The sequence below is a fragment of the Phaseolus vulgaris genome, chromosome 3 (genome assembly GCF_000499845.2).
Source record: "Phaseolus vulgaris cultivar G19833 chromosome 3, P. vulgaris v2.0, whole genome shotgun sequence".
Taxonomy (NCBI): domain Eukaryota; kingdom Viridiplantae; phylum Streptophyta; class Magnoliopsida; order Fabales; family Fabaceae; genus Phaseolus; species Phaseolus vulgaris.
Window position 1 is genome coordinate 47,012,967 of NC_023757.2, and position 22,460 is coordinate 47,035,426.

Consider the following 22,460-nt stretch of genomic DNA (forward strand, 5'->3'; position numbering starts at 1 on the left):
AAACTTCTTCCAACATGTTTATTACTCTTTTATTTCACGTGAAATAGTATTCTGCTATATTAAGTAACAGTTTTGGATTGTAATTTGTACAAGGTTTTTAGTTCAAAATTTGGTTTTATCATTCAACTAAATAAAAGGTAAATGACATTTTCAATTGGATTCGATCTAACAAATTTGTATACTCAAATCTTTCATGCAAAGGCTATGCCAAACATATAAGCTATGTATGTAGTAGTATTTCTTTCACCCTAAAACAAAATATTCTAGACCACCCAACGCATGCGACTCATACAAGAAATTCCAAAACTTTAATGCTAGTAAATTTATCTTGTTTGTTCTCATATCAAAATCACTTAAGTAAACTATCTTTTTTTATAATAATACTTTTTTTGTTCTCATATACTGGCTAAAATAAATAGTAATGCACTTATAAGTATTGATCTTGACTTGCTTGTTTCTCTTTATCTTGTTTTACCTCCAAAAAAGGTTCATCTTCAAAGTCATTCCAGTACAAGGACCCAGGTAGATAATTAATACTCATCAATTCCACTTATTAATAGCTGCTTAGATATGCATTCATTCTTACTTTTAATAATCACTGTTCAATGACTTTGATTTCAATACTGATCAATTAATTTGATTTCTAGTTGACACTGTTAGAATAAGTGTTCGATAATAGGAGAGAAAAAAAATATTTGAAAGAAATATCAAAAGAAAATTATTAATTAGTCATCAGTAATTTTTTTTCCTATTTAAGTGTTTGTTAATACGAGAGAAAACATATATTTGAAAAAAATATAAAAAGATATTGATTAATTAGCCATCCGTATGTTTTTTTTCTTATTTAAGTGTTTGTTAATATGAGAAAAAATATATATTTAAAAGAAACATCACGATATATTGATTAATTAGTTATGAGTTATATATTGAATATAATATTTTCAATTCAAATAGGTTTATGATGTTTTTTTTTTTCACTTATATGTTTTTCAACTTGTATTTTTTTAAACAATATTTGACTACAAGTCATATTTGAATATCAAATATCTCTTTCTAAAGTTTATGTCACTTTCACATTAGTGATTTTCTCTTAGATTAAAGTTTTTTTAATCAAATGTATCTAATTGTAATTCTTACTTATACTCTTGTTCACCCCAATGAGACATGCTTACTCAAATTATGTCAGTAAGACTTTTGATACATGGGATGCATATATCTAGAGTCTATTATCTACTTATTCGTATTTGTTTGAATGAGTCACTAAGACAAATCATATCAACTATGGTATTATTTGTTGGACAATTCGATTTGAGAAATATCAAGATGAATAATCACAAATGTGTCATGAGCTAATACACATGAGAATATGAAATCATTTTCAACCAAAAACCTAAGAACAATAAGTTTTTTGGGACTTCATATATGTTATCCAACTTGCTTATTTCTATACCATGTAAAACTCCAACTCACCAGAATCCTAACAATCTTTCCCTCAAGCGTAAGACCTTTAACATTGATACACTATCCCTCGAGTTTGAGCATATCAAACAATAATGTTGTTTGAGCCAGTGTGAGTTGGAGTCTCACATTATGTAGAAATGAGTAAGCTAAACAACATCTAGATAAAAAAAAACCACAAAACTAATGTATTAAAATTTTAAGTAATAGTGTCATGTTTTATTGTGTTTTGACTAGTAATCCGTTAGTAAAGACCTCCCCATTATTTCTCTCTTCAATTTTCCCAACATTTGTTTTCTTTCCTTAAGTTGTGTAATGATAAGGCCTATGGGACCATTGACAAGGTTTTTATCCTTTAAGCTCTTCCATCAAAACCAACCATCCAATTATGTTGCACAAGTTTGTTAAAGAAAATTCTAACACTATTTATTTGAGAGAAAAATTAGTTAAATGAGCTCACTATAAAGCTATAACTTTTTAATAATGGATCAATTGTAAAGGACATTTCTTGTTATCCATCATGAAAACCAAGATGGTTAAGAGCAATTTTTTTTTTCATTTGCCAGTGTTGTTCAAATATAAAAAAAACACATAAAATATTATTTCTTATTTTTTTTAAAAAAAACAAAAGAATGTTTATCAAACCTTTTGATATATAAATTGAAGTTAAGTAATTTATTTTTTTATATTTCATAAATGATGAGGATATGATAACCTTTTTGTATTATACAAAATTTCTAAAATAGTCCATTCATTAAATTATGCCGTAACTACATTGAAAAAAAATGATACTTGGACACCAAATAGTAAAAACAAGGTTGTCAAGTTCTAAAATTTGGGATAAAATAACTTTATATATGTAATGTGTTTTATTTTTTTTTACATACACAAAATAAAAATATCTTCTTATTCTTATTCTGTTACATTTTAGTATACGAGTTTCTTCCTAAAACTATGCTAAAATCTTTCTCTTTGTACCATGTTTATTATTTATTTTCCTTCTACCAATTTTTCAATGTTAGTGTCTTTCATGATCTTCCTCTAGTTGTTATTATGTCTATCCATGTAAATCTTACCATATTTACATGATTTATGAGTTAAAATAACTTACTTACTCAATGATCTTAAGATGTCTTCTTTAAAATAATTTGTTATTATATTATGATAATCAAAGCATTTTTTTTATATTAATGTAAATCATGTTTATGTGATTATCATCTTATTTAAAAAAAAGTCTAGATGGTTTGGTCTGATTCCTCCATATATCTAATTTCTAAACTATTTTTTACAAGTATAACAAAATTAGTGTTAATAAACATTTCCTTATCGCTAGACTATTGCACAAAAGTCTCAATTTGGCTGAATCATCAAATTAAAAAGCAACTACACAGTTTTTAATAAAGGATACTCTGGCACTAAGTAATATAAGAAAGATTGTCAAGGTCTAGAAACTTACAAGGTGTAGTCAATTATTTTCTTTATTGATCTTATTCTAGAGCTAATGATAAATGACTCTATATACATTATGTATTTTGTATATTTAGACATATATAGATAAAGTAAAAATTTGTCTTCTGTATGATTTATAGAGGTTAATACAATTTTAAGTTTTTATTTATAAATTTTATTGTGTTTTTTCATAAGTGGGTTGAACTGTCACAAGGTTGTGCATATGGAAAAATCAGAAGAGAATATGATGATTAGAAAATAATAAAATTTATAATGGAACCTAATAAAAGTTTGAGATAAAGTAAAAATATTCCGTAAGATGCAATGGAGAGGACATATGAATTTTGAAAGAATTTTTTTGAGAGCTTTATGAGATTATGAATTTGTTTTTGATGAAAATGTGATAATGAAGAAATAAAAGTTCAAATCATGTATAAAGATTTTAAATTTAAATGCATGAAACTAAATTATAGATATTAAAATATAAAAAATTGATGAGAGAAATGAAGTCCGATAAGGAGAGCATTGGAAGGTGGGAATAGGTTTGTATTTGTCCGATGTTAAGTTTGTGAATTAAGAAGTGCATCCTAGGTAGCTGGGCATTGATATGCATTATGTGTGTTATTGTGGTTTGAGAACATGGGAGTGAGAAAATATAGCACATTCTGATGGGGGCAGAAAAGAAAGGAAAAGGAGGTGGTGATGAAAAAATGATTTGTTCAATTATGTGATGACCCGTGAGAGAGTGAGCCAAAAGCTTAACTGCCTCAAATCCCTCCCACAGTGCCCACCATTACATGACAAAACCCCAACTCCCATATACAAACAATTTGCTGGCCGGCTGCTTCACATGCCTCCAAAATCCAACACGAGCAGTGCTCCTACGGCTACAGGTACTACCCTCTCTCCACTGCCTCCCTCTTATATTTCATCTCTCTCTCTCTTTGAAAACAAACCAAAATCAGAAAAGATAAAAAGGGTTAATTATCTCTGGAGAGTGGAGTGGGATTAGCACCTTTTGTAGCCATGAAAGTGATGTTCTCAGCACTACTCCTTTTGCCATCTGAAAAAGCCTGAACTCCCCCTAGAAGGGTCTCTTTTGCCCAATTTGACTTCAAATATGTTTTCTCGGGCCGAGAGTTTCCCCTCCACCGATCAGTCTCTGTTGGGAAGAACGATAATATAATCCCTCAAGAAAAAGCTGAACTGTCTATTTTGTGAGCAGAATTCTCCCAAACTCTACTGCCAATTTTCACCCACAACTTGGATCGCTTCCCAATGGCAAAGGTACCCACTACTAGTCAGGTCACTTTCCCTTTTCCCCTCTTCTCTCGTTAATTCTCCTTTCACCTCTGCCCAACTTTCTTCTCCTTCCTTTTAATTCATTCAAAACCCATCATCCCAACACCTGCGCTGTCCATGACGCAATTCACACCCCAACTGCCTCCCTTCCACCAAATCACACCCCTCCCCAACCCTACCATGAACAAAAACCAAATCCCTAGGACTAGGCCCTGGCCTGCAGGCTTTCCTACCTCCAAGGCCTTAACCAACTTCGGAGACGCTAACTGCATGGAACAGTTACTTGTTCACTGTGCCAACGCCATTCAAACAAACGACGTAACCCTCGCACAACAAATCCTTTGGGTCCTCAACAACATAGCCTCCCCCGACGGCGACTCCAATCAACGTCTTGCCTCCAGCTTCCTCCGCGCTCTCACCGCACGTGCCGCCCAAACCAAGATGCTCGTCGCTGTAGCCGATCACGACCGCACCAACCTCTCCATAGACACCCACAAATTCTCCGTCATCGAGCTCGCCAACTTCGTCGACCTAACTCCCTGGCACCGCTTCGGCTTCACCGCCGCCAACGCTGCCGTCCTAGCAGCCACCGAGGGCTTCTCCGTCATCCACATCGTCGACCTGAGCCTCACGCATTGCATGCAGATTCCCACGCTCATCGACGCCATCGCCAGCCGCCACGAGGTCACTCCCCTCATTAAACTTACTGTTGCCGATGCCACCTGCAGAGACATCCCTCCTATGCTCGACCTCTCCTACGACGAACTCGGCGCCAAGTTGATCAATTTCGCAAGGTCCAGAAACGTCGTCATGGAATTCAGAGTGGTTTCTTCCACTTACCAAGACGGCTTCGCGGGTTTGATCGAACAGTTAAGAGTGCAACAACAACATTTTGTTTACGCAGCAGAACCTCGCTCCTGTGAGGCTTTGGTTATCAACTGTCACATGATGCTTCACTACATCCCCGACGAATCCCTACACGCAATTCCTGAAACTGACTTGGCCTCTTTGCTCTACGATTCTTCTTCTGCTGCTGCTTCTTCTGCTGTTAGTGTTACTTCCACTTCCTCGCTGCGATCCTTGTTCCTTAAATCCCTGCGGGGTTTGGATCCAACGGTTGTAATCTTGGTAGATGAAGATGCGGATTTGACATCCAATAACTTGGTTTGCAGGCTAAGATCTGCGTTTAACTATCTATGGATACCTTACGACACTGTGGACACGTTCCTTCCACGAGGGAGCAAGCAAAGACAGTGGTACGAAGCAGACATTTGCTGGAAGATTGAGAACGTGATAGCGCACGAAGGGATTGAGAGGGTGGAGAGGGTTGAGCCTAAGACTAGGTGGGAGCAGCGAATGAAAAACGCGAACTTTCAAGGGGTGGCTTTCAGTGATGACTCTGTTGCGGAGGTGAAGGGCATGCTTGATGAGCATGCTGCGGGGTGGGGATTGAAGAGGGAAGATGAACACATTCTCCTCACTTGGAAAGGACACAACGTCGTCTTTGCCTCTGCTTGGTTACCTGCTTGAACATCATTTTTTCCCGCTTTCTACTTTATCAATAACAGACATTCATTATTTTCCTATTTACTCTTTCTTAGTAACTTTCTTAAATAGTAACATTCTACTTTTTAGAGTAAATAACTAGATCACAACTTACTTTTAGGTCTTTCTCATGCTTTTAGATACTATCAATGCAGCTCTTTCATTTTTTTCCTGGTGCATTTTTATTATTTCTAGACATTCTTGAGATTTTAAACATTTTATCCAAAATTCAAATCTATGATAGTTTAATTGTCTCTTGGTAACCAAAAGCCGTTAATTTTGAAATGAGAAGAGGTCAACGAATGTCTTAATGACTAAAAACATTTTTATTGAAAATTGCAATATCATTAAAGTACATTTTTACCATATTTTGTTTTCTGTTAATTTCTCTGAACAAGTGCCTTTTAACTAAACAGTAAATTTTGAAGATGAAATCTATGACCACTGAATCCTTGACCACCTGAAACAAATAATGGTGAGGGTGCATTAAATGCGAAGCTAGTGACAGTCTATTATATACTCCTGTAAAATTGTGCGGTGTTTCCTAGGTATAATTGTAGTAGATCATTATGGACGTGTGATCTTCACTTTTTGTTTGCTATATGTGATGGTAAGAATTGGATTCCCCTATCTCAGGTACAACCAAAAAAACAGTATTCTTATAAATCTTATCCTTTACTAAACTTACGATAACTTTAGTACTTCCTTTCTTGTAGAATATTTATATATATAATGCAAGATAAAAGTTACAATAGTATCAGGCCAGAAGATAACATGAGACTAACCAGAGACTATTAAGTTTGTAACACGGTACATACAAATTTCAAAAGCTAACCAAAAGGCAAGAGATTGCCTAATTGCACCAAATAGAAATTTCTTCCATATGTAACACCCATATGATCATCTCCCTCACCTGACCCCTGTTCTTCAAGCATCTCCCCCCACCCTCCTTCAAACGCCTCCATCAAATAATTACTACAAAATATGAAAGGAGTTACGTCTCTTAAGGAAATTAATTAAAGAGAGAAAGTGTTGTTGATAATGGCTAAAGGTTACAAGTCTGCAACTCCCTTGTGTCAATGGCATGGCAGGGGGCATCATAAGCAAATGGTTGCTATTGGTTGTAATTCAACAATTGCTACTCTAACAAGTTGTAGGTTTATACTGATCGGTTGCTATATATGTGTACAACGCTACTCAATTTCTAGAAGTTATAAACTTGAAAAATGATACATTCACAATCTTGTCTCATTATACAACTTTTTTTCTTTGCTTAAAATTTTAATTTTTATATAAAATAATAAAAATACATTTATTTTATATCATCAATTAGAGGTTGTATAATGCAGCAGGTTGTCAATATATCATTCATCTACAAACTTATACAATCTTTGGTGGATTATAATAGAAAATAAGTAATATATTGACAACTCACACCAATTTACAACTCCATTTCTCTGCTTAAAAATTCAGTTTTGCATGAAATGATGAAAATAACCTCTTTTTTATAGCATTAATCACACATTGTACATTGGAACATGTTGTCAAAATATCATTACTAATAATAGATTGCTACTAGGGTCAATTTGGAAAGACGTGGTATATTGGTTGAAAATGTTTTGGTAGTTTGTGAGTAAAGGAGGAGGAGTCTTGTCGCCACTTGTTTTTTTATTGCAGTTTTGCTTGGCTTGTTTGGAGTCATTGCTTTGGGTGGCCAGGTGTGTCGCTTGTGTTCCACAACGATCCTGTGTCAAATTTTTTACAATTCAGGATGTGCAATGCTTCAGGTCCAGTTAATGATATTTGGCGTGCAATTTGAGTTGGAGTAGTAAATGAAATCTGGAAACACAGGAACAATGTCATCTTTAAAAGGGGCGTAGCTGACGCATCTGAAGTGTTCGCAATGGTTCAAGTAAAAGTTTGGTCTTGGATTTTTTCAAAATCCTGTTTTGGTTTGTTCTCCTATTCTAATTGGTGTTTGGACCCTTTGGCTTGTATGAGGCTGGTTTCTATATGTCTTGTTTGAGAATTTTTTATTTTGTTTGATTTTGTCAGTATGGTAGATGTTTCTTGGTAGGAGGAGGATAAAGTGCAATTTTGTATAAGGGTTGAACCACCCTTGAAGTGATTCATATTTATTAATTTTTTATTGCTGATAAAAAAAATATTGATAATAGAAAAAGATATTTTAACACTTGTCCCATAATCTTAATAGTAGCATGTTTATTAATTTTAAAACAATAATTTAGTTATTTTTAATATTATTTAAATTTTCTTTAGCCATGTTAATATAATTTACTTGAAAATTACAAAGAAAAAATGTTTAAAAATCTAAAACTAAACTCTGCATTGATTCTCAGGGCGTAGTTGCAGTTCAACAAGGTCTAGCATGTCGAAGGGGCTGAGAAAATTAAAAAAAAAAATATAGTACTCTAGGCTAAGTCGACAATGTTATTCAATAATTTGTATTTATTAGTTATATTGCCAAGCTAATACAAAATTTTAATATATTTAATTTTTATTTAGTTAGTTAGATCAACATATATAATTTAATATATTGATGTCTAAATTATCTTACTGATTGTTTGAAATTTGAGTTATAATTGGTCAAACTTATGTATTATTTTTGTATACCTTAAATCCATGTTTTTGGACTTATAGACATCAGTTTGACTATAATAAGAAGAAGTTTGCTTTAGATATTTTAGTTATAATACATGCTAAAACTTTTAATTGTATATTTCCAAATATTTCCTCTTTATCCTCTTTACCATTCTATTTCTAGATAATATAGAATTTCTCTATTTCCATATGCTTATTACCATAATTACTCATATTGCCTTCTATATCTTGTTGCCTTTATTATTTAAACTAGATAACATAACTTATATATTTTCTATCCTTATATTTAAACCAGTCAATATTTTTTATCTTTCTAATTTCGTAAACTTATAAAATTTTTGTTCTTATAAAAAAAATAATTATAAATTTGACCTGTAGTTGTTTTAAAATTGAAAAAAAAAACATTGACTCCCTATGTAGCACAGATACGGATACAGACACTGACACGACACGGATACTGACACAGAGATACGTATAATCTCTAAACACGGGGACACGGATCTATATATTATATAATTTTGAATTATATAAATTGAAAATAAATATTTATGTGCAAAAAGTATGTTTCAGATTCTTTTGGGAGCAGGAAGATATTTTTCATGACTGGTTCAAAAAAATTTGTTCCTTATTTTTATAATCATAATAAAAATTTATACAATAAATTTGAGTTTTTAGAAAATTATTGTATTTATACCTTTTAAAATTGTATTAAAACCGTGCTAGAATTTTTAAAAATTCAACAAATAGTTTTTGAATTGAACACTTCACCGATAAGTGTCCTACGAATGTCAATATCGATACGTGTGTCCGACACAGATACGCACATTTAAGAGAAGTGTCCGAACCTCGTACCTGTTGATATATTTTTCAATTTCTACCCGAAAATGTTGACGTGTCTAATGATAATGTTAGTCACTCGTTTGTTAGAACGTTAATAACAATTTTAAATTATAAGTTTTAACATTGTTATTATAAAAAATTATGTCAGCATTTTAAAGCAATTATATGATATATTATGTTGAACTAAAATTATTTAATTTTTGAATTTTAGACCATATTTGCTGTAAAATTTATTAGAGACTAAATATGTACATTGACAAAACGATGCGATCAAACAAAATCCTTCTTCAATTTATTTCTATCTATTTGACGTAAGGATTCGTACTTCGTTTCACAATTCCGCTTGATTGTGATTTTGTAAGATAAAAGAGTGACATGACATGTTTTCGACAAATAAAACTCTGAATGGAGAGTTTTCAAATTCTTCTCCATCCTTACAAAAAGAGTTTTAGAGCCTTTTTCCTTTGAACCTTTTTACAAAAGTTTCTAAACCAAAAGCTTCTATAAGGAATTATCCACTATCATAACTGTAACCGAAAGGTATAACCAAGAAGTTATGTCGAGAATTACACATGAAATTTACACGAAAGAATAAAAAAAAAATAAAAAAAAATATATATATATATAATTACTATAGCAAGACCTAATTTAATAAAAGTCCAAATTAATGGGTATGTGTAAAGTAATAAAGTGGTGCAGAAAGAAAAGTCCAAATAAGAAATGACCCCAATAACAAAACTCTATAAATAGAGGAAGAGGTAAGTAAGAGTGAATTTTATCTAAAGAACATAAAACTATTTCTGACTTTGGTATCGGAGTGCCTTGCAAGTACACACACTCATCCGTGAGGAGAAGTAGTCGAGAGCCCTACCTGAGAGAAGCCGAGAGTTTTACTTGGAGAGAAGCCGAGAGTCCTACCTGAAGAGAAACCGAAAGCCCAGTCTGGAGAGAAGCCCAAAACCTGCAGATCAGTGGAAGAAGGTGGTCTTATCAACTTACTTAAGTGTTCTCGGTCCTGGTTGTAAGAACAATAACTATATCTTTCCTCTAAGTCCCTAGCATGTTTTATCCTTCTCAAAGTTTATTTTTTGTAAACTTCTAAATTTATCTATTTAAATGTCAATCCTTTCCATGTCAGGTCCACTTATCATTTTTCAAATTACACTATTGTTGGGTAACCCTTTCAACACGTACACAATAATCGTGTTTTTAATAAATATTATTGGATATGTATTCTTTATTTTTTACTTTTATTGTTAATTTTTTTTATCTTTGCTAGTAAATGGAGTATTCTTTTTATATTTTATTGAAATTTTGAGATAAAATAGTTAAAATTTGGTTAAAAAAGAAGAATTATTATGTAACATCAAATAAGATTGGCTTAAGAGAAGAGTTTTAAAGGTAAGAAATATCTTTTACTAAACTTAATAACATTCTTATAAATAAAGATTCACTACTACGTACAAAGAAGACATTTTAAATTGGTTATTTATAAGTATTTACATAAATTTTAAATTTGATGTAGATTTAATTTGAATACTTACTGATTCACCCCACCACTTGGACTACGTCCAATCCCTTTAAGCAAACTATCTAAGAGCTTTTCACAAAATCGAGTTTTAACTACCCAACTCACTAGACACTCTACTATAGCAAATACAATTTGTAAAATGACAACTATCTTTTCACACACAATTTTGTAGTTCACTTTATAATCTTGTGTATCGTTTCTGTGTGTTTCATCTTTATCTTCAAGGTCTTTATATAAATTTTTTAATATGATCGTTGAAGCTTTGTGTGCCGCATTTCTTCAAGTATTCATTAGACGCTTAGAATGTAAACTTTTGCTTTGAATAATTTCTTGCCCATCTTGAATGTTGATGACTTTTTACGGCAAGTGCACCGCGTTTAATAATTGTCCCTAAGGACGGATATCGATCCCACAAGGAACAGTGAATTATCAAGTACAATAATCGTTAAATATAGAACAAAACAATTAAAAGTGTATTGAGAGTGGTTGTGTTGGCGATGATCAATAAGAAAACAGACAAAGAATTAATTGTTTCAATTGGAAAAATAGGGATTAGTTTCATCTCTCTCACTCTCATGTATTTTGATTAACATGTCAATATTAAGTTTTTTAATTGAAATTGATGCCCGTATAAAAATCATTTATATCGATTCCTCGCATATAAAATCCTTAAGAATGTTCCCTAACTATCGATCCCTCGCATAATTATAAGAACAACTTAGAACGAAACTCAGACGTTTAATAGCAATTAACATCTCAAATCTATTCCTAGCACTCAAATATGTTAAGTATTGTTGTTTAGGTCCGAACCCTAAAAATACCTCCCGGTCAGATTTAAGATTCTCAATTTGTCACGGAAAATTAAAAGTAAAACAACAATACCAATAATCAATCAAGAACTGAATATTAATATATAAAATATCACCTCAATACATAAGAGTTTGAGCAGATTACTCCCAATCCCAAAGGGGTAGAATTAGCCACGCATACTTCTATCACCTTCCATTCTCCCAATTGGGTTACAATTCACTCTATGGTGTTTTCCTCTCAATCTCGCACACTAAGGTTGAGCCTCTAGCCCTCTATTTATCCTAGTTTTCTAGGGTTAGGTTGTTTATTGTGTCGCGCTAATGGGCTAAATGATAAAACATAAAAAAGGCCCAATCTTTCTTTGCATCTTTTTCCATTCTGGGACCTTCTATCTTTATCTTTTTGGCTCAAATCATTCATCTTTAATCCAAATCTCCAATCTTCCTTAGAAATCTGCAATTAACACCAAATTTGGGAATAAAATACTCTTATTCAAATAAAGATCATAAAAAATTGTAAAAAGGTATAAATTCATAAATTAGGGATTATTTTATATGTAAATTAGCAATAAATCCTCATAAGTGTCTATATTTTAATATGAAATATTACTGAAATTAGACACTTATCACTCTCCCCAACTTAGAATCTTGCTTGTCCTCAAGCAAAGTAAATGAATATATTTGAATTTAAATATCAAACAGCTTAATTCACTAAACAACAGATCAAATTAGAAACTTATGATGCTTCCAAATTCAAATATAGAAAATTATAGACACAATCAATTTCCAGGATCAAATCAAAACAAATAAATGACAATTCATCAAGGAATATCTTCTCATATGCTCACGGGTAAGTGTTTGTTTCTCTCTATTTTCACTGAATCATAACAAATCACAGTTGCTTTTCATTTCATCTTCAAATCACAAACACATTAGAAACATGAATCTTGAGGTCTTTTCCAGGGTTGTAATGAGGCTGGGCTTCCAAAAAATACTGGTTTTTCTTAGATAACAAAATGCACATATTAAAGAAGAAGAACATATCTACAATTCAATTATAGAGAACATATATGTTATCTAATTACCACTTTCTTTCGATGTCACCTTTTCCCTCATTTTCTTTTTGACTTTTCATGATTTTCATGAAATTTTTCTATCTTTCTTTTCTATTTATTTTTCTTCTTTTGTTCCTTTTTTTTTTCTTTTCAATAATAGGAAAAGATTCTTCCTATTTTCAACTTTTTGACTTTCACAATCAGAACCAACCATTCCCTTTTCTATATGTATTGCATCTATGTTCTCCTTCCTTAAACATGCTAAAGGGTAGGAAATTATATCAATAAAGGTTAAGGTGCAATATTAACAAAAAGATTCTTGGCCCAAAGGGGATAAAAAAAATGGAATTCTAATATAAAGGTTGGCTTTTTGGTCCTGGCTCCTAATTAACACAAACAAATGCCTCAATCATCTTCATGCTCTTTTATGATGCAACAAAAATAAAAATTAAGCAACCACAACTGTCAAATCATCAGTAAAACTCTCAAAACTGTTTCAGGTTCACACACTCACTTGGTTTAAATGGTCTCATTCCTTTTTGTCTTGTCATTATCTGTCATAATCAATCACCCTGTTAACTTTTCATGTATCATATTTTAACTACATTTGAATAGGGATTCAATCATATTTTCTTTTCTAACCTGTGTCTAATTCATCTCACTATTTAATATTTAAACACAAATTCTTTTTTCCACAATTCAAAATTAATATTCTAGTTCTTTTTTATTTGAAAAAATAAATAAACTAGAAAACAAACAAATTAAAACTGAAATTTAGTCAAGAAAGATAATTCAAGACTTAAAATTACCAAACTAATAAGAAATTTATTCAAAATAAGCAATATAAACAAACTAAACAAATAAGAAAATAAACAGAAAACAAAATAACCGAAAAATAAAATAGATAAAATAAGACAAAATTCAAATAACTGAAAAGAAAAGAGAATTAGAAAGATAAAACCATATTTTTGCTCAATCCTCTCTTCTTAAGAAATCATCCAGCTTTTTGTTAAAATTTTTATCTACAGTCTTGCTTCATTTGCTGGATCTGCCCCCCTGAATAATAGAACATGTCCCCAGGTCAAAAATACATAACCTACAAAATGATTAGGAGGCATATAGGATTTTTTTTTTATTATTCTTATTTACTTTTATTTTTTATTTTTTATTTTAAATAAAATCAGCAAAGGTAATAAAACAACATAAAACTAAAATGTGGACTGGGTTGCCTCCCAGTAAGCACTCGTTTAACGTCATCTAGCTTGACGCCTGTTTATTTCAAGATGGACAACTCTCTTTGTTGCATCATGTTGTATGCATTCTTCCTCGTTACAAGAACATCTTCAACCACACGATAAGGATCTTTGATGGATCTTTTTGCCAACTGCATCTTGGTGGGTTGAACCTCCAAATCGCCTAAATACAGTGCAGCCTTGTCCACAGATAAAACACCTATAGACACGGGAAGATTAAAACCTCCTAAGTTCTTAGAATTTTGAAGCAAGTCCCTTTGAGTCATGATACTGCATCTAGCCTCCAACTCTCTATTTCTCTCTTCAATATAGCTCTTATTCTTCAGAAATCTCTCAAATGTTGAATCTTGCTTCAGATTTCCTGCAAAAATAATTCCTAGGGAGCAATTTGTCAAAGAATTTTCTGTCCTTCTCTGTTTTTGAAGGAGGATGAGGATATGATAAATCTTTTTCAAGAACACTTCTCTCCTTATTTTTAATTTTTTCTTCCTCACTTCTTTTCATTTCTCTCTCTAACTCCTCAGTCTCATCTTCTTTTTCAGCTATTACCTTATTGCAATGCTCTTTTGGGTTGGTTTGGTTGTCAACTAAAAACTGACCACTTTGTATTTCTTCAAATTGTTTAGCCACTTTTCCCATTTGGATCTCTATATTCCTGATCGTTGTCATGCTATTTTCTTCCATTATCACAAGTTTTGTTAGGGCTTCTTCAACTTTACTCATTCTTTCAAGCATGGATGAATCCTCAACTTCAGGTGAATTGTTCAGATAAGAACAGTGACCATTAGGATGATCACCTCCACAAAAATCACACATGATTGATTGACTCTGGCTTTGAGATGAATGCACAACATATAACTGTTGGGGAAATTTAGCCATTTGTGCGGTTAGTTGCCCAATCTGCTGTGTCAGAATTTTATTTTGAGCCAAGAGTGCATTTTCTAACGACCCTTCCTTCTGAGTATTTTGTATATCATGTTGGGGTTGATAATCAGTTGACACCAATGCAACAATAATCCTTGTCGCTTGTTCTACATCAAGAGCCATCATTGTGCCGCCAGTTGCAACATCTAGGAGCATCTTTGTGTTAGATCTGAGACCGGTGAAAAATATGCTCAGTTGAGCAATATCTTCAAACCCATGATTTGGGCATTTTCTAAGTAACATTTTAAATTTTTCCCATGTCTCATAGAATGATTCATCTACTCCTTGTCTGAACACAGAAATTTCAGACTTTGCTTTGATGTAGCGAGAAATTGGAAAAAATCTTTGCAGAAATTTTTCCTCTACCTCCTTCCAACTAGTGAGACTCTGATTTGGAAGTGATCTGAGCCAATCCTTAGCCTTTCCTGCCAATGACAAAGAAAACAAACGCATATAAGCATTTTCAAGATCACTTGATTGAAAGCCCATTGTTCCCACCAATTCATAAAATGTAGACAAATGTGAACATGGATCCTCATGATCCATGTCTTTGAATTGATGAGTAATGATGAGAGTGAGAAAATTAGGATTTATTTTCAAGGCCTTAGCGGTAGCAGGTATTGCGATACTAGAATAATGCCTTGGTCCTTGGTACATGACATAATCTCCAAGTGTCCTCTTAATAGGTGGTGTTTGTTCTTCTACCATTAGTGAAAAAAAAAAAAAAACAGAGTATTTTTTTTCTTTAAAGAAAAAGTAAAATAAAATAAAAACAAATCTGCAAAATAAAATAAAAATAAAACAAAAACAAAAATAAAACACTAAAATGACGTTAAGAGAAAAATAACAAAAATATTAAAAAAAATATATACAGGTAAAACCAAAACTAAAAACAGAATAAAAGAAAACACTTAAAAACAAGAAATAATGTACATAAAAATAAAAAATAAATACGAGGAATAAAATAAATAAAAAAATAAAATAAAGCTAAACAAGAATAAAACTGAAAAGTATAATTGTAAACAACTAACAGAATTTCTAACTAACTTACGTAAAAATAATTAATTAAAACAAATAAATAAAAACTACGTAAACCTAAATAAAACTACCTACAAATAAACTACGTAAACTAAATCTATAAGAAAAAAAAAACGAAATAACATTTAAGAAAACAAAACAAAATTAAAATCAAAATAAAATAAAATAAAAATAAAAACCAACTAACATAAATAACGTAAAGAAAAAAAATAAAAACAATTTTTTTTTTTAAAACACAAAATCTGTAAATTAAAATAAAATAAAATCTATAATGAAATAAAATAAACAAAATCAAAACAATTAAAATATTTACAATATTTAGGAAATTATACTCAACAAATCAAACATGTTCCCCGGCAACGGGGGAAAAACTTCTGATTTTCCTGATAAAATCCATAAATGACTTGTTTTTGGTAAGATATGGACATTACTATATTTAAATTCTGATGCATGATACACATTGGTACTCCAATGCATTTCTCCTTCTAAGTCAGAATAAACATGTTTTCGTACTTTTTCTTTGAAATTAAACGTGTATGTTCCTGCCAAAATCTCGGCAATCACTTGTTCTGATTTTACATATTGATTATTTTGAACTAATAGAAAACTTTTTGGTGGAATAGTCACATTATGTATAATGTCACCATTTTCAATACTAACATACAAGTCTATATAACATAGAAAGGCAGGATGTCCGTGACGTGTACGTGTAGGATGAACCAAATCCTCATTGAATTTAATTTTTCCATTATAAGGTGCTCGCACCTGTTCTGCAGTACCCCCTGTGAATACTCCGCCAGTATGAAAAGTTCTTAATGTTAATTGAGTGCCCGGTTCTCCAATGGATTGGCCCGCAATAATACCCACAGCTTCTCCTAATTCCACCAAGTGACCTTGAGTAGGACTTTGGCCATAACACAATCGACAGATCCAAGATGTATTCCTACAGGTAAAAGGAGTTCGTATAGATATTGGTTGTGTTTGAAAGGTTTTAAATTGATTGAAAAGTCCAATTCCAATATCTTGATTTCTAACGGCAATGCATCGTGAACCTCTGTATATATCGTCTGCTAATACACGACCAATTAATGTTTGTGTCCAAGTACTTTCCGGCATCATTTCATTCTGGGTATTCACTGAAATTCCTCGAATGGTACCACAATCTGTTCGACGTATAACAATATGTTGAACCACTTCAACAAGTCTACGTGTAAGATATCCAGCATCTGATGTTCGTACAGCAGTATCTACAACCCCTTTACGAGCTCCATAGCAAGAAATTATATATTCTGTTAAAGAGAGCCCTTCGCGTAAATTGCTTTGAATAGGTAAATCAATCATTTGTCCTTGTGGATCCGACATTAATCCTCTCATACCTACTAATTGGTGTACTTGAGATGCATTTCCTCTAGCTCCCGAAAAGGACATTATATGGACTGGATTAAAAGGATCGGTCATTCTAAAATTAGGATTCATTTCTTGTCGAAAATATTCACTCGTAGCATACCATATCTCAATGGATTGGCGTAATTTTTCTACCGCATGTACATTTCCATAATGATGCTGTTTTTCCAAAATCAAATTTTGGTGTTCAGCATCTCGGACTAGCCATCCTTTAGAAGGTATTGTTAAAAGGTCATCAATTCCTAATGAAATGGATGTAGCCGTAGCTTGGCGGAATCCCAGAGTCTTGACTTGATCCAGGATATGTGATGTATATGCCATTCCGAAGTGATCTATTAATCTGCTAATAAGTCGTTTAATGGCAGTTCCACCTATCACTTTATTGTGAAACATTAGATTGGTCCGTTCTGCCATAAGTACCTCCCTATTCCACTCAGTGGGATTGATTCAGTTCAACAATGGGTTTGAGTCAATGATTGAAAAACTGCCTTTTCTTTATCTTAATTTGTGTATAAATTGAAAAAGTTAAAAACTAGGCTCCTTGTAAAATCATGAAGACCTGAATTTACACCGGTATCATCAGATGACTTTTTACGGCAAGTGCAACGCGTTTAATAATTGTCCCTAAGGACGGATATCGATCCCACAAGGAACAGTGAATTATCAAGTACAATAATCGCTAAATATAGAACAAAACAATTAAAAGTGTATTGAGAGTGGTTGTGTTGGCGATGATCAATAAGAAAACAGACAAAGAATTAATTGTTTCAATTGGAAAAATAGGGATTAGTTTCATCTCTCTCACTCTCATGTATTTTGATTAACATGTCAATATTAAGTTTTTTAATTGAAATTGATGCCCGTATAAAAATCATTTATATCGATTCCTCGCATATAAAATCCTTAAGAATGTTCCCTAACTATCGATCCCTCGCATAATTATAAGAACAACTTAGAACGAAACTCAGACGTTTAATAGCAATTAACATCTCAAATCTATTCCTAGCACTCAAATATGTTAAATATTGTTGTTTAGGTCCGAACCCTAAAAATACCTCCCGGTCAGATTTAAGATTCTCAATTTGTCACGGAAAATTAAAAGTAAAACAACAATACCAATAATCAATCAAGAACTGAATATTAATATATAAAATATCACCTCAATACATAAGAATTTGAGCAGATTACTCCCAATCCCAAAGGGGTAGAATTAGCCACGCATACTTCTATCACCTTCCATTCTCCCAATTGGGTTACAATTCACTCTATGGTGTTTTCCTCTCAATCTCGCACACTAAGGTTGAGCCTCTAGCCCTCTATTTATCCTAGTTTTCTAGGGTTAGGTTGTTTATTGTGTCGCGCTAATGAGCTAAATGATAAAACATAAAAAAAGGCCCAATCTTTCTTTGCATCTTTTTCCATTCTGGGACCTTCTATCTTTATCTTTTTGGCTCTGCAATTAACACCAAATTTGGGAATAAAATACTCTTATTCAAATAAAGATCATAAAAAATTGTAAAAAGGTATAAATTCATAAATTAGGGATTATTTTATATGTAAATTAGCAATAAATCCTCATAAGTGTCTATATTTTAATATGAAATATTACTGAAATTAGACACTTATCAAATGTGTGAGACAATTTAAATTGTTTCTTCTTTTCTCAAATGTGTACGTAGAAGTTTTAATTCCATTTACTAAAATATCTATTAAAATTTGCATCGTTGATCTTCCTTCGTGTAGTAGACGCTCAATAACACAATGTTCACTTTGATGTAATTTGTGTGTCTTAATCACATACTTGATCTTTTAAATTGTTTCTTCATTTATAAAAATTTGAATGTTGAAGCTTTATCATATTTGTACTTGAATCTCCAATATTTTTTTTTTGCTTAGTAATGAATAAATTAAATAAAAATGGAACACTTTTGGGTATTCCAACCCTTATATAAAAAGCTCAATGCCCGTGTCCCGTGTGGCAAGCCATGAACCCAGAACATATACTACAACACAACCCTTTCTAGTACCAAACCTAACAACACACACTAACAACTCAACGAACTATATACAACGACATATCATATAAAGTTCTTACACCCGTTGACATACAATGTGACAAAAACACAAGGGAACAACACTTTCCCCCAAATAAACCACACCATTCAACCTCACCCTTACTTTTTAATTGACCTTAAACAAGTCTTTTGATCCATGCACCATTGGGGACCTCAAACAATCTTCAATGTATTGTACCATTGATCATCTTTCTCGTATTAGATGCTAGAAAATAAATCTTTTGATATCGAACTTTTAATACGTCTTGATCACTTGTTGTACATGGAATTCTTTTTCTATTTTCATTCATAAAAGTTTGATATTGTTTTAATCTTCTTTCATGCAATTCTCGTACTATAGCAACATCGTTTTCTCATTAGACACATATTCTCATATGTCTTTAAATTCTAAAAATATTTTTTTGAATCATTTTAAATATTAGAATTAATAATTATTATTATTATTATTTAAGTGCATGGTTAAACCCTAAAAATTTCAAATCTTACTCTCCTAACCACATTAAAAGCTTAATATTATCCGCCATGATTTTGCTTCCAAAGCAAATAGATACTTTCCTTGTAAGATTACAATATTTTCTCGTTAAAACATCTATCATTCAACTAATACATTTTATTATATAATCAATTATTCCATATATATATATATATATATATGATAGTTTCAACATGTTACATAAGTACAACTTGTATGCCTCCATTGTTCCTCATTTATGCTTATAATGTTCGAAACCAACATGCCAAAGGGATGAAGTTCATCCATTTTATAAACACAAATTTGATCTATTTTTCATGAATTGAAATCTTTCATATGATAGGTAATATTTAAATTATCATGTGTCTGTGTTTGCGATCATCTAATCAAATTACGTAAAAGAAAAATAACAGATAATAAATCCTCTGCCACATAACATTAGCATGAAAATAAAATAAATACCATATATTCATCTCTTACAAAATATTTATTTATCATCGCCTAATTAATATTCACCTCATCACTTACTAATAATATGCATATAACTCCCTAATTTGTTATAGGATCCAAGACACACCTTACCCTAAAATAATAATATTCATCGTCTAAATATATTTTGAATAAAGGATTGTTTCTGTCATTCAAGATATGAAAAACATTTACACTAATTCTAATCTAGACAACATAATTTTGTAACAATGTGACTACTCATATTTGTATGGTTCCAAAAAAAATATGATATCTATGATTTCTATTTTTATTCCATATGTATAATCATTTCCAACCATGTATAGTCTTTAATGTTGATGTTAGCTTATACATACAAATTGACCCACTTTATATAGATATATTTTATCATCTTAACCAAAATTTGTTTTAACATCTCATTGTTATAACCAAAATCTTATGGTTGTTTTATATTTGTCAATTTGCACAGTACGTAATGGTCAAGTTGTTGTCTTGAGTGCTTCTTTTCAACTATGGAAAGGGGTTGATAGTTATTTAAGTCCATTTAGAAACATTTTTTCTTCAACAAATCAGTTAATGAAGTTGTTATTTGTGCATAGCCTTTTACAAACTCTAGTAATACCCTTTAACACTAAAAAAATTACGTAACTATGTTGGTATTTAAAATAGTTTATATTATTGATAAATAATTTTTAAATTGATATCTAATTAGCTATCAAAGTTTTATCTACCAATTATTTAGATTTTACAAGTTAGTAGCTAAAACATTGGTAATTAATTTGATACCAATTTAATTTTATTTTTACAATAATAGAAACTGTTTTAGATACTAATAATTTTTTTAGTATCTAAAATAATATCTAATTTAGTCAATATAACAATTAATTATTATAACAACTAATTATTATTTGTCTCTAAAAATTAAAATTTTATTTAGTGATTTTCTTATAGCATATGGATATCATGTAAATGAGCCTATATAGGAGCATATTCACATCCCTTTCAATGTGACAAATTTACCATTATACAAGAATTTTAAATTTTAATCAACCACATGATGATCACTAGTTTTCAGCCAATTAGCTCCCAAAATAAGATTTGCACCTGAAATTGTGAGCAAATATACAGGCATTTGAAATGAATTCTCTAGAGCTTGTATGGCCAATGTTTGAATTAAACCTTATGTAGCAATGTAATTGTCATTTCTCACCATTACTTTGAACATGGGTGTTGGTTCGACCAGAACCTTCAAAATAATTTAAAGACGAGGTTGCAAACATTTATCTGAACTCCCTCCATCTACTAACACAATCAGAAGTAATTTGTCAATATAAATTTTATATTGAAGTCTAAATTTTTTCCTTTTTAGTTTTACTTTTTGAGGGAAGTTTATTGAAGTCTTTTACTATGTGATGGTTGTGAAAGTATTTTTTTTTATGGCGTAGAATATAAGATTACAAATTTATCCTTGTTTTTAAAAATTAGAATAATAAAATATTATGTATTTTTGTCTAAATTTTGACGAATTAAAATTATTAATAGTATAATTCGATATAGTTGAATAATTAACTTCGAAAAAAATGAGTTACTTGATGAAAAATAATTTACATGCAAAATTTTTGAATATATGTAAAAATTGTAAATTGTTATATAGAAATAAATAATTTAAATATTCATAAATTTAAAAATTATAATTAAAAAATCTTTTTTATTAAATGTAAGTTTTTTACTATAAATAACTACATATTTTTCTATTAAAAATTTATTTTATTATTAATTATTATTATTTTATTTTATTAAAAAATTTGTGTTAGTTAAATTTATTTAATAACTAATATTTATAACGAAGTCTACTTTTTATTAATGAAAAAGAGAAAAAAAACGTGAAATCCTAAAATAAAAAGGGACAAATTTGGAAAGAACCCAATGTTGAGTTGGTCTTCCCTCTGGTTCTCTTCATTTTAAGGAGAAGAAATTTATTGTTCATACTTATATCTTTTCATTTTCTTCTTCACAAAATCAGGAATCCAAATAAGAGATATATCCTCACATATTTGCTTATGAACAGTACATTCATAGAAACAAATAGACCATAAGGTTGTGTTTAGATTGGGGAGAGGATGTGTGAGAATTTAAGAAAGTGAATGTGTGAGAATTTGAGAGAAAAGTGTGAAGAAAATGAGTGTGTTTGGATGATTTGTAAGGAAAGTTTATT

The 22,460-nt window shown here is 31.1% G+C and overlaps 1 protein-coding gene and 1 pseudogene across 1 annotated transcript; both read left to right on the top strand.

The window, feature by feature from the left end:
• The first annotated feature begins 3,746 nt into the window (after positions 1-3,746).
• LOC137808234 (scarecrow-like protein 32) lies at positions 3,747-5,881 on the top strand. Its single transcript, XM_068609254.1, has one exon. The coding sequence runs from the start codon at positions 4,327-4,329 to the stop codon at positions 5,737-5,739; it is 1,413 nt and encodes a 470-aa protein (XP_068465355.1). The 5' UTR covers positions 3,747-4,326; the 3' UTR covers positions 5,740-5,881.
• Positions 5,882-14,999: 9,118 nt separating this feature from the next.
• Positions 15,000-15,105, top strand: LOC137808883 (small nucleolar RNA R71; annotated as a pseudogene).
• The last annotated feature ends 7,355 nt before the right edge of the window (positions 15,106-22,460 follow it).

What these genes read in the sequence shown, in the direction of transcription:
- LOC137808234 (XM_068609254.1), top strand. Translation starts at nt 4,327, where the DNA reads ATGACGCAATTCACACCCCAACTGCCTCCCTTCCACCAAATCACACCC.